Source organism: Ochotona princeps, chromosome 2, assembly GCF_030435755.1.
Source record: "Ochotona princeps isolate mOchPri1 chromosome 2, mOchPri1.hap1, whole genome shotgun sequence".
Lineage (NCBI taxonomy): Eukaryota > Metazoa > Chordata > Mammalia > Lagomorpha > Ochotonidae > Ochotona > Ochotona princeps.
In genome coordinates, this window is record NC_080833.1 from 133,418,466 (window position 1) to 133,431,500 (window position 13,035).

Here is a 13,035-nt window from a genome sequence, read left to right on the forward strand (position 1 = left end):
ATTGAATGTGATCCCACTCAATATCCACTAACTCTTGGCGTGGATGTGGGAAGAAAAGTATTCTACACTCTGCACTGCTGAGAGTGGAGTTAGGGTAAGTGCAGCTGTGGGAAATCACCCCAGGTCTCTTGCCTGCTACCTAGGGGGTGTGACCTAGAGCTTATCTGCCCTGAGGCATACCTTCCATCCCTGTAGAGGGACTGTGACCTCTGACATGATTGGAAGGTCAACGGGATTAGGCGTGCCTTTTAGCCAATCAAAGTGTCCTTATTGGGTGGAGGGACTACCTGAAAACGCCCTCCTACCCTCCCTTTGTGTAAGCCTTTATAAACCTTGAGCTTGTGCTGGATAGACAGGACATTTCTGACCAACGGTGAGGGCGAGCTGGGGAAGATGGCGGACGTTCTCAGCGTCTTGAGACAGTACACCATCCAAAAGAAGGAGATCGTGGTCAAGGGGGACGAAGTCATCTTTGGGGAGTTCTCCTGGCCAAAGAACGTCAAGACCAACTATGTGGTGTGGGCGGCTGAGAAGAAAGACCAGCCGAGGGAGTACTACACGCTGGAATGCATCCTGTTCCTGCTGAGAAACGTGCACCTTTCTCATCCCGTTTATGTCCGCCGTGCAGCTGCTGAAAATATTCCTGTGGTTAAAAGACCGGACCGCAAAGATCTGCTTGGCTATCTCAACGGGGAAGCATCAACGTGCGCAAGTATTGACAGAAGCCTCCCCCTGGAGCTAGGTCTTCAGCGATCTGCTCGAGTCAAAAGAGCTGCAGATGAAGTTCTAGCAGAAGCCAAGAAACCGCGCCTTGAGAATGAAGAATGCATATGTCTGGATAGAGAGAGACTGGCTGCTCGTTTGGAGGGCCATAAGGAAGAGGTCGTACAGACTGAGCGGATTAGGTCTTTGTCTGAAGACATGACGGTGGAAAAAATTGCTGCAATCAAAGCCAAAATTATGGCTAAGAAACGAGCTACTATCAAGACCGACCTGAATGATGCTCTCACTGCCCTTAAGCCGAGGAGCTTTGTAGATGCTGAGGTAGATGTGACCCGAGAGATTGTCAGCAGGGAGAGAGTGTGGAGGACACGCAACACGATCTTACAGAGCACAGGAAAGACTTTTGCAAAGGATATTTTTGCAATTCTGCAGTCTGTGGAGGACCGAGAAGAAGGGCGGGCACCTGAACGCCGGCGACCAGCTCCAAATGCAGCCCCAGTGGATCCCACAGTGCGTTTGAAACAGCCTATCCTGGCCGCATACGACAGATACGATCAGGAGAGGTTCAAAGGAAAAGAAACGGAAGGCTTCAAAATCGACACTAGGGGCACCTACCACGGTATGCCACTGAAACTGTTAACGGAGGGTGCATCTGCCCACAAGACTCAGACACCTGCAGCACAGCCAGTACCAAGACCGCTTTCACAAGCAAGACCTCCCACGAATCAGAAGAAAGCTTCTCAAACTCCCATCATCATAATTCCTGCAGCTACCACGTCTTTGATAACCATGCTCAATGTAGAAGACCTTCTACAGGATTTCAAATTTGTCTCATCCGATGAAAAGAAGAAGCAGGGTTGTCAACGAGAACATGAAACTCTAATACAGAGAAGGAAAGAGCAAATGCAACCAGGTGGCACTGTAAGTAGTGTCACAGTACCTTACAAAGTACTAGATCAGCCCCTTAAACTTATGCCTCAAGATTGGGACCGGGTTGTGGCAGTGTTTGTGCAAGGTCCCGCTTGGCAGTTCAAAGGGTGGCCGTGGCTTTTGCCTGATGGATCACCAGTTGACATATTTGCCAGAATCAAAGCCTTCCATCTCAAGTATGAAGAAACTCGTCTAGATCCAAATGTTCAGAAATGGGACGTGACAGTGCTAGAACTCAGCCACCATAAGCGGCATTTGGATAGACTAATTTTCTTGAGGTTCTGGGACACACTGGATAGATACATGGTGAGCCATAAATCTCACTTGAGATTCTGAATTACTTGGTTCCCTCTTTTCTGGAAATCTGGATTCAGAAACACGGATATACGTTGCTGCAAAGACTGAGACTCAAGCTTTATGAATTTATCTGGAATCTGACCAATGAAGACGCTCACACATCGATCTTGCTATAGACTTTGTTTGATGCTTTGTGCTTCAAAGGGATGCTGCTTCTCATCCAGAGAAGCAAACTTTTGGCTTCCAGATATTTTGTAAATATTAGCCTTCTAGTCTGTAGTTGAAATTGTATATTTTGATAGAAGTGTTTTTTTTTTTTTTTTTCTCATTGGCTATATTAGCATCACTTAAGAGTTGTTTCTTTAGAAAGTAGAAGCCGGAATATAAAGGTTGTACACTTAGAGATTGCAATAAAGCTTTCAAAACCATCTTGCTTCTGATGTCTTTTATTATTTTTCTTCAAAGAGTAGCTATCTGAGTGGAGCCAAGTCTCCGATGTGTTTCTCCTTTTTTTTTTTTTTTTTTTTTTTTTTAATTTGAAAGGCGGATATACAACGGGGTGAAGAGACAGAGAGGAAGATCTTCTGTCCATTGATTCACTCCCCAAGCTGCCCCAATGGCCGGAGCTAAGCTGAGTCGAAACCAGGAGACTGGAGCCTCTCCCAGGTCTCCCATGCGGGTGCAAGGTCCCAAAGCTTTGGGCCATCCTTGACTGCTTTCCCAGGCCACGGGCAGGGAGCTGGATGGGAAGTGGGGCGGCTGGGATATGATCCGGTACCCATATGGGGTTCCAGCTCGTGCAAGGTGAGGACATTAGCCACTTCTGATTTCTTATTTCTCTGTTATTCTGTTAATGAAAACACTATAAAATCAATGGTGTATTTCCAAAAGCAAGCAAAGGAATGTGACTTGTTGTTGTTTTTGTTGTTGCTTTTTCCTGTAAATGGTGAAATGGTTAAGGACTATATTCTGCAAGAGTTTTGTGTAAAATCACTTGTTTTTTTCTTTCTTCTTCTTCTTTTTTTTTGATGATTTTTACACAGTTTATTAGGGCACAAAGGCTCAAGGGCTACAGGAAAGTGGGCAAGACTATTGTTTCCTCTCCACATTTTTTTTCCTGTATCTGGGGTAAAGGAGGAGGTAAAGGGAGAGGCCCCTACCCAGTCTTTCACCCATCCCAGGTCCCTGATGTGGGGCATGCTCCGAGGGTCCTGCTCAAGTGGTTTGGATAGTTCAACAGTTGTGAATTGCTGCCAGTCTCGCCATTGCAAGCACGATGAGGTCGCTGAAGAATCCTCTGATTGACATAGTCCATCTCAGAGTCTCCGTTTGCCCTGTTTTTCAGGGATTACCTGAAAATGCCCTCCTACCCTCCCTTTCTGTAAGCCTTTATAAGCCTTGAACTTGTGCTGAATGGACGGGACATTCCTCACGAGCTGGTCTCTGGTGGTTCACGATCGGTGACCTTGGAGCCTGTTGGCAGACTTAAACCCCAAGATGTAGCAACTATGGGAATCCATATTCAGAGTTGGACAAGTCAACATTGATCTACCACATGACCTGACTGTCCCACTCCTGGGCTTATATCCAAATGAAGTCAAATTTGCATGCCACAAAGCAACTCATATGTCTGTGTTTGTAGTCCAGCCCCTGCTGCTGTTGTTGGCGAAGGAGGTAGCGAGAGCTGCTGCTGTTGCTGCGTGGCGGGCGCAGCGGCAGGGGAGCCATCACCGTGGTCAGCAGGAACTCTACAGGCACTGGCGGAGACCAGCCCGGGTTGCTGTCACTACCGCCGCCATGGCTCAGTACAAGGGCACTGCAAGCGAGGCAGGCTGTGCCATGCACCTGATGAAGACGCGAGAGAAGCAGCGTAAGCAAATGGAACAGATGAAGCAGCGGACAGCAGCGGAAAACATAAAATCCAAGGGTGACAAGAAGTTCTATACACACTACGATGCCGTGGAGGTAGAGCTCAAGTCCAGCGCCGTGAGGAGCGATCCAAGCAGCTACAGCTGAAGCTGGACAAGCTGCGGGAGAAGGAGCACAAGGAGGCCAAGCGGAAGATCTCTGGTCTGTCCTTCACTCTGGAGCAAGAGCAGGGAGTCATATATGAGGAGGAGCCGAAAATGGAACGGGTCACCACAAAGAGGAGGAAGTTAGGGAAGAATCCAGAGGTGCATATGAGCTTCTTGCCTGACCGAGAGCGTGAGGAACAGGAGAACCGGCTCCAGGAAGAGTTGCGACAGGAGTGGGAAGCCAAGCAGGCAAAGATCGAGAGTGAGGAGACTGAAATCACTTTCGGTTCCTGGGATGGCTCTGGGCACCGGCACACAGTCAAGATGAAGAAGGGCGACACGATGCAGAAGGCCCTTGAGGAAGGACTTCCGTGAGCTCAGCTCGGCTGGCGTGGAGCAGCCCATGTTCATCAAGCAGGATCTGATCCTTCCCCATCATCACAGCTTCTATCAGTTCATTGTCACCAAGGCCCGAGGAAAGAGTGGACCGCTCTTTATCTTCCACGAGCATGATGATATGCAGCTGCTCAGTGACGCCACCTTGGAGAAGGATGAATCGCATGCTGGCAAGGTGGTGCTGAGGAGTTGGTGTGAGAAGAACAAGCACATCTTCCCTGCCAGCTGCTGGGAGCCCTACGGCCCAGAGAAGAAGTGGGATACGTACACCATCCGCTGAGTAAGAAGCTGTGTGGCTTCAAATGCCCCAGGCCACTGCGGACCACTCCTGCATCTTCAGAACTCCAGATATCCCCCCTTGCCCTAATTCCGCTCCATTTCTTGTTTCAATAAGCAAGTACCCATCAAGGAAAGGAGAAAAAAAAAATGAACGAGAACTAACTTGTAAAGACAGTCCCATTCAGGATAGGGAGAACCACCTTAGATACATCGGAATAAAACCTAAACAAGGATGTGGAAGACCCAAGAATTATTCAACGTTTAAAGAGACACTAAAAGATGGAGACATGTACCATGTTCCAGGATCAGTAGAATCAAGACGGGAACATGGCCCTGTTACCAGAAGTCATACACAGATTGAATGTGATCCCACTCAATATCCACTAACTCTTGGCGTGGATGTGGGAAGAAAAGTATTCTACACTCTGCACTGCTGAGAGTGGAGTTAGGGTAAGTGCAGCTGTGGGAAATCACCCCAGGTCTCTTGCCTGCTACCTAGGGGGTGTGACCTAGAGCTTATCTGCCCTGAGGCATACCTTCCATCCCTGTAGAGGGACTGTGACCTCTGACATGATTGGAAGGTCAACGGGATTAGGCGTGCCTTTTAGCCAATCAAAGTGTCCTTATTGGGTGGAGGGACTACCTGAAAACGCCCTCCTACCCTCCCTTTGTGTAAGCCTTTATAAACCTTGAGCTTGTGCTGGATAGACAGGACATTTCTGACCAACGGTGAGGGCGAGCTGGGGAAGATGGCGGACGTTCTCAGCGTCTTGAGACAGTACACCATCCAAAAGAAGGAGATCGTGGTCAAGGGGGACGAAGTCATCTTTGGGGAGTTCTCCTGGCCAAAGAACGTCAAGACCAACTATGTGGTGTGGGCGGCTGAGAAGAAAGACCAGCCGAGGGAGTACTACACGCTGGAATGCATCCTGTTCCTGCTGAGAAACGTGCACCTTTCTCATCCCGTTTATGTCCGCCGTGCAGCTGCTGAAAATATTCCTGTGGTTAAAAGACCGGACCGCAAAGATCTGCTTGGCTATCTCAACGGGGAAGCATCAACGTGCGCAAGTATTGACAGAAGCCTCCCCCTGGAGCTAGGTCTTCAGCGATCTGCTCGAGTCAAAAGAGCTGCAGATGAAGTTCTAGCAGAAGCCAAGAAACCGCGCCTTGAGAATGAAGAATGCATACGTCTGGATAGAGAGAGACTGGCTGCTCGTTTGGAGGGCCATAAGGAAGAGGTCGTACAGACTGAGCGGATTAGGTCTTTGTCTGAAGACATGACGGTGGAAAAAATTGCTGCAATCAAAGCCAAAATTATGGCTAAGAAACGAGCTACTATCAAGACCGACCTGAATGATGCTCTCACTGCCCTTAAGCCGAGGAGCTTTGTAGATGCTGAGGTAGATGTGACCCGAGAGATTGTCAGCAGGGAGAGAGTGTGGAGGACACGCAACACGATCTTACAGAGCACAGGAAAGACTTTTGCAAAGGATATTTTTGCAATTCTGCAGTCTGTGGAGGACCGAGAAGAAGGGCGGGCACCTGAACGCCGGCGACCAGCTCCAAATGCAGCCCCAGTGGATCCCACAGTGCGTTTGAAACAGCCTATCCTGGCCGCATACGACAGATACGATCAGGAGAGGTTCAAAGGAAAAGAAACGGAAGGCTTCAAAATCGACACTAGGGGCACCTACCACGGTATGCCACTGAAACTGTTAACGGAGGGTGCATCTGCCCACAAGACTCAGACACCTGCAGCACAGCCAGTACCAAGACCGCTTTCACAAGCAAGACCTCCCACGAATCAGAAGAAAGCTTCTCAAACTCCCATCATCATAATTCCTGCAGCTACCACGTCTTTGATAACCATGCTCAATGTAGAAGACCTTCTACAGGATTTCAAATTTGTCTCATCCGATGAAAAGAAGAAGCAGGGTTGTCAACGAGAACATGAAACTCTAATACAGAGAAGGAAAGAGCAAATGCAACCAGGTGGCACTGTAAGTAGTGTCACAGTACCTTACAAAGTACTAGATCAGCCCCTTAAACTTATGCCTCAAGATTGGGACCGGGTTGTGGCAGTGTTTGTGCAAGGTCCCGCTTGGCAGTTCAAAGGGTGGCCGTGGCTTTTGCCTGATGGATCACCAGTTGACATATTTGCCAGAATCAAAGCCTTCCATCTCAAGTATGAAGAAACTCGTCTAGATCCAAATGTTCAGAAATGGGACGTGACAGTGCTAGAACTCAGCCACCATAAGCGGCATTTGGATAGACTAATTTTCTTGAGGTTCTGGGACACACTGGATAGATACATGGTGAGCCATAAATCTCACTTGAGATTCTGAATTACTTGGTTCCCTCTTTTCTGGAAATCTGGATTCAGAAACACGGATATACGTTGCTGCAAAGACTGAGACTCAAGCTTTATGAATTTATCTGGAATCTGACCAATGAAGACGCTCACACATCGATCTTGCTATAGACTTTGTTTGATGCTTTGTGCTTCAAAGGGATGCTGCTTCTCATCCAGAGAAGCAAACTTTTGGCTTCCAGATATTTTGTAAATATTAGCCTTCTAGTCTGTAGTTGAAATTGTATATTTTGATAGAAGTGTTTTTTTTTTTTTTTTTTTTTCTCATTGGCTATATTAGCATCACTTAAGAGTTGTTTCTTTAGAAAGTAGAAGCCGGAATATAAAGGTTGTACACTTAGAGATTGCAATAAAGCTTTCAAAACCATCTTGCTTCTGATGTCTTTTATTATTTTTCTTCAAAGAGTAGCTATCTGAGTGGAGCCAAGTCTCCGATGTGTTTCTCCTTTTTTTTTTTTTTTTTTTTTTTTTTAATTTGAAAGGCGGATATACAACGGGGTGAAGAGACAGAGAGGAAGATCTTCTGTCCATTGATTCACTCCCCAAGCTGCCCCAATGGCCGGAGCTAAGCTGAGTCGAAACCAGGAGACTGGAGCCTCTCCCAGGTCTCCCATGCGGGTGCAAGGTCCCAAAGCTTTGGGCCATCCTTGACTGCTTTCCCAGGCCACGGGCAGGGAGCTGGATGGGAAGTGGGGCGGCTGGGATATGATCCGGTACCCATATGGGGTTCCAGCTCGTGCAAGGTGAGGACATTAGCCACTTCTGATTTCTTATTTCTCTGTTATTCTGTTAATGAAAATACTATAAAATCAATGGTGTATTTCCAAAAGCAAGCAAAGGAATGTGACTTGTTGTTGTTTTTGTTGTTGCTTTTTCCTGTAAATGGTGAAATGGTTAAGGACTATATTCTGCAAGAGTTTTGTGTAAAATCACTTGTTTTTTTCTTTCTTCTTCTTCTTTTTTTTGATGATTTTTACACAGTTTATTAGGGCACAAAGGCTCAAGGGCTACAGGAAAGTGGGCAAGACTATTGTTTCCTCTCCACATTTTTTTTCCTGTATCTGGGGTAAAGGAGGAGGTAAAGGGAGAGGCCCCTACCCAGTCTTTCACCCATCCCAGGTCCCTGATGTGGGGCATGCTCCGAGGGTCCTGCTCAAGTGGTTTGGATAGTTCAACAGTTGTGAATTGCTGCCAGTCTCGCCATTGCAAGCACGATGAGGTCGCTGAAGAATCCTCTGATTGACATAGTCCATCTCAGAGTCTCCGTTTGCCCTGTTTTTCAGGGATTACCTGAAAATGCCCTCCTACCCTCCCTTTCTGTAAGCCTTTATAAGCCTTGAACTTGTGCTGAATGGACGGGACATTCCTCACGAGCTGGTCTCTGGTGGTTCACGATCGGTGACCTTGGAGCCTGTTGGCAGACTTAAACCCCAAGATGTAGCAACTATGGGAATCCATATTCAGAGTTGGACAAGTCAACATTGATCTACCACATGACCTGACTGTCCCACTCCTGGGCTTATATCCAAATGAAGTCAAATTTGCATGCCACAAAGCAACTTATATGTCTGTGTTTGTAGTCCAGCCCCTGCTGCTGTTGTTGGCGAAGGAGGTAGCGAGAGCTGCTGCTGTTGCTGCGTGGCGGGCGCAGCGGCAGGGGAGCCATCACCGTGGTCAGCAGGAACTCTACAGGCACTGGCGGAGACCAGCCCGGGTTGCTGTCACTACCGCCGCCATGGCTCAGTACAAGGGCACTGCAAGCGAGGCAGGCTGTGCCATGCACCTGATGAAGACGCGAGAGAAGCAGCGTAAGCAAATGGAACAGATGAAGCAGCGGACAGCAGCGGAAAACATAAAATCCAAGGGTGACAAGAAGTTCTATACACACTACGATGCCGTGGAGGTAGAGCTCAAGTCCAGCGCCGTGAGGAGCGATCCAAGCAGCTACAGCTGAAGCTGGACAAGCTGCGGGAGAAGGAGCACAAGGAGGCCAAGCGGAAGATCTCTGGTCTGTCCTTCACTCTGGAGCAAGAGCAGGGAGTCATATATGAGGAGGAGCCGAAAATGGAACGGGTCACCACAAAGAGGAGGAAGTTAGGGAAGAATCCAGAGGTGCATATGAGCTTCTTGCCTGACCGAGAGCGTGAGGAACAGGAGAACCGGCTCCAGGAAGAGTTGCGACAGGAGTGGGAAGCCAAGCAGGCAAAGATCGAGAGTGAGGAGACTGAAATCATTTTCGGTTCCTGGGATGGCTCTGGGCACCGGCACACAGTCAAGATGAAGAAGGGCGACACGATGCAGAAGGCCCTTGAGGAAGGACTTCCGTGAGCTCAGCTCGGCTGGCGTGGAGCAGCCCATGTTCATCAAGCAGGATCTGATCCTTCCCCATCATCACAGCTTCTATCAGTTCATTGTCACCAAGGCCCGAGGAAAGAGTGGACCGCTCTTTATCTTCCACGAGCATGATGATATGCAGCTGCTCAGTGACGCCACCTTGGAGAAGGATGAATCGCATGCTGGCAAGGTGGTGCTGAGGAGTTGGTGTGAGAAGAACAAGCACATCTTCCCTGCCAGCTGCTGGGAGCCCTACGGCCCAGAGAAGAAGTGGGATACGTACACCATCCGCTGAGTAAGAAGCTGTGTGGCTTCAAATGCCCCAGGCCACTGCGGACCACTCCTGCATCTTCAGAACTCCAGATATCCCCCCTTGCCCTAATTCCGCTCCATTTCTTGTTTCAATAAGCAAGTACCCATCAAGGAAAGGAGAAAAAAAAAATGAACGAGAACTAACTTGTAAAGACAGTCCCATTCAGGATAGGGAGAACCACCTTAGATACATCGGAATAAAACCTAAACAAGGATGTGGAAGACCCAAGAATTATTCAACGTTTAAAGAGACACTAAAAGATGGAGACATGTACCATGTTCCAGGATCAGTAGAATCAAGACGGGAACATGGCCCTGTTACCAGAAGTCATACACAGATTGAATGTGATCCCACTCAATATCCACTAACTCTTGGCGTGGATGTGGGAAGAAAAGTATTCTACACTCTGCACTGCTGAGAGTGGAGTTAGGGTAAGTGCAGCTGTGGGAAATCACCCCAGGTCTCTTGCCTGCTACCTAGGGGGTGTGACCTAGAGCTTATCTGCCCTGAGGCATACCTTCCATCCCTGTAGAGGGACTGTGACCTCTGACATGATTGGAAGGTCAACGGGATTAGGCGTGCCTTTTAGCCAATCAAAGTGTCCTTATTGGGTGGAGGGACTACCTGAAAACGCCCTCCTACCCTCCCTTTGTGTAAGCCTTTATAAACCTTGAGCTTGTGCTGGATAGACAGGACATTTCTGACCAACGGTGAGGGCGAGCTGGGGAAGATGGCGGACATTCTCAGCGTCTTGAGACAGTACACCATCCAAAAGAAGGAGATCGTGGTCAAGGGGGACGAAGTCATCTTTGGGGAGTTCTCCTGGCCAAAGAACGTCAAGACCAACTATGTGGTGTGGGCGGCTGAGAAGAAAGACCAGCCGAGGGAGTACTACACGCTGGAATGCATCCTGTTCCTGCTGAGAAACGTGCACCTTTCTCATCCCGTTTATGTCCGCCGTGCAGCTGCTGAAAATATTCCTGTGGTTAAAAGACCGGACCGCAAAGATCTGCTTGGCTATCTCAACGGGGAAGCATCAACGTGCGCAAGTATTGACAGAAGCCTCCCCCTGGAGCTAGGTCTTCAGCGATCTGCTCGAGTCAAAAGAGCTGCAGATGAAGTTCTAGCAGAAGCCAAGAAACCGCGCCTTGAGAATGAAGAATGCATACGTCTGGATAGAGAGAGACTGGCTGCTCGTTTGGAGGGCCATAAGGAAGAGGTCGTACAGACTGAGCGGATTAGGTCTTTGTCTGAAGACATGACGGTGGAAAAAATTGCTGCAATCAAAGCCAAAATTATGGCTAAGAAACGAGCTACTATCAAGACCGACCTGAATGATGCTCTCACTGCCCTTAAGCCGAGGAGCTTTGTAGATGCTGAGGTAGATGTGACCCGAGAGATTGTCAGCAGGGAGAGAGTGTGGAGGACACGCAACACGATCTTACAGAGCACAGGAAAGACTTTTGCAAAGGATATTTTTGCAATTCTGCAGTCTGTGGAGGACCGAGAAGAAGGGCGGGCACCTGAACGCCGGCGACCAGCTCCAAATGCAGCCCCAGTGGATCCCACAGTGCGTTTGAAACAGCCTATCCTGGCCGCATACGACAGATACGATCAGGAGAGGTTCAAAGGAAAAGAAACGGAAGGCTTCAAAATCGACACTAGGGGCACCTACCACGGTATGCCACTGAAACTGTTAACGGAGGGTGCATCTGCCCACAAGACTCAGACACCTGCAGCACAGCCAGTACCAAGACCGCTTTCACAAGCAAGACCTCCCACGAATCAGAAGAAAGCTTCTCAAACTCCCATCATCATAATTCCTGCAGCTACCACGTCTTTGATAACCATGCTCAATGTAGAAGACCTTCTACAGGATTTCAAATTTGTCTCATCCGATGAAAAGAAGAAGCAGGGTTGTCAACGAGAACATGAAACTCTAATACAGAGAAGGAAAGAGCAAATGCAACCAGGTGGCACTGTAAGTAGTGTCACAGTACCTTACAAAGTACTAGATCAGCCCCTTAAACTTATGCCTCAAGATTGGGACCGGGTTGTGGCAGTGTTTGTGCAAGGTCCCGCTTGGCAGTTCAAAGGGTGGCCGTGGCTTTTGCCTGATGGATCACCAGTTGACATATTTGCCAGAATCAAAGCCTTCCATCTCAAGTATGAAGAAACTCGTCTAGATCCAAATGTTCAGAAATGGGACGTGACAGTGCTAGAACTCAGCCACCATAAGCGGCATTTGGATAGACTAATTTTCTTGAGGTTCTGGGACACACTGGATAGATACATGGTGAGCCATAAATCTCACTTGAGATTCTGAATTACTTGGTTCCCTCTTTTCTGGAAATCTGGATTCAGAAACACGGATATACGTTGCTGCAAAGACTGAGACTCAAGCTTTATGAATTTATCTGGAATCTGACCAATGAAGACGCTCACACATCGATCTTGCTATAGACTTTGTTTGATGCTTTGTGCTTCAAAGGGATGCTGCTTCTCATCCAGAGAAGCAAACTTTTGGCTTCCAGATATTTTGTAAATATTAGCCTTCTAGTCTGTAGTTGAAATTGTATATTTTGATAGAAGTGTTTTTTTTTTTTTTTTTTTCTCATTGGCTATATTAGCATCACTTAAGAGTTGTTTCTTTAGAAAGTAGAAGCCGGAATATAAAGGTTGTACACTTAGAGATTGCAATAAAGCTTTCAAAACCATCTTGCTTCTGATGTCTTTTATTATTTTTCTTCAAAGAGTAGCTATCTGAGTGGAGCCAAGTCTCCGATGTGTTTCTCCTTTTTTTTTTTTTTTTTTTTTTTTTTAATTTGAAAGGCGGATATACAACGGGGTGAAGAGACAGAGAGGAAGATCTTCTGTCCATTGATTCACTCCCCAAGCTGCCCCAATGGCCGGAGCTAAGCTGAGTCGAAACCAGGAGACTGGAGCCTCTCCCAGGTCTCCCATGCGGGTGCAAGGTCCCAAAGCTTTGGGCCATCCTTGACTGCTTTCCCAGGCCACGGGCAGGGAGCTGGATGGGAAGTGGGGCGGCTGGGATATGATCCGGTACCCATATGGGGTTCCAGCTCGTGCAAGGTGAGGACATTAGCCACTTCTGATTTCTTATTTCTCTGTTATTCTGTTAATGAAAATACTATAAAATCAATGGTGTATTTCCAAAAGCAAGCAAAGGAATGTGACTTGTTGTTGTTTTTGTTGTTGCTTTTTCCTGTAAATGGTGAAATGGTTAAGGACTATATTCTGCAAGAGTTTTGTGTAAAATCACTTGTTTTTTTCTTTCTTCTTCTTCTTTTTTTTGATGATTTTTACACAGTTTATTAGGGCACAAAGGCTCAAGGGCTACAGGAAAGTGGGCAAGA

At 47.6% G+C, this 13,035-nt stretch overlaps 3 protein-coding genes and 2 pseudogenes across 3 annotated transcripts; all 5 read left to right on the forward strand.

Moving 5' to 3' along the window:
• Positions 1 to 393: 393 nt before the first annotated feature.
• On the forward strand, positions 394 to 2,060 carry LOC131479628 (parafibromin-like). Its single transcript, XM_058660982.1, has one exon. It carries the CDS (start codon positions 394 to 396, stop codon positions 1,987 to 1,989), a length of 1,596 nt encoding a protein of 531 aa, XP_058516965.1. The 3' UTR covers positions 1,990 to 2,060.
• A 1,687-nt stretch (positions 2,061 to 3,747) lies between these two features.
• LOC131479629 (protein FAM50A-like) lies at positions 3,748 to 4,641 on the forward strand (annotated as a pseudogene).
• Positions 4,642 to 5,389: 748 nt separating this feature from the next.
• LOC131479630 (parafibromin-like) lies at positions 5,390 to 7,056 on the forward strand. Its single transcript, XM_058660983.1, has one exon. The coding sequence runs from the start codon at positions 5,390 to 5,392 to the stop codon at positions 6,983 to 6,985; it is 1,596 nt and encodes a 531-aa protein (XP_058516966.1). The 3' UTR covers positions 6,986 to 7,056.
• A 1,690-nt stretch (positions 7,057 to 8,746) lies between these two features.
• On the forward strand, positions 8,747 to 9,640 carry LOC131479631 (protein FAM50A-like; annotated as a pseudogene).
• Positions 9,641 to 10,388: 748 nt separating this feature from the next.
• On the forward strand, positions 10,389 to 12,055 carry LOC131479632 (parafibromin-like). The gene has a single exon (XM_058660984.1). It carries the CDS (start codon positions 10,389 to 10,391, stop codon positions 11,982 to 11,984), a length of 1,596 nt encoding a protein of 531 aa, XP_058516967.1. The 3' UTR covers positions 11,985 to 12,055.
• Positions 12,056 to 13,035: the final 980 nt, after the last annotated feature.

Coding starts and splice junctions, on each gene's coding strand:
- LOC131479628 (XM_058660982.1), top strand. CDS start 394: ATGGCGGACGTTCTCAGCGTCTTGAGACAGTACACCATCCAAAAGAAG.
- LOC131479630 (XM_058660983.1), top strand. CDS start 5,390: ATGGCGGACGTTCTCAGCGTCTTGAGACAGTACACCATCCAAAAGAAG.
- LOC131479632 (XM_058660984.1), top strand. CDS start 10,389: ATGGCGGACATTCTCAGCGTCTTGAGACAGTACACCATCCAAAAGAAG.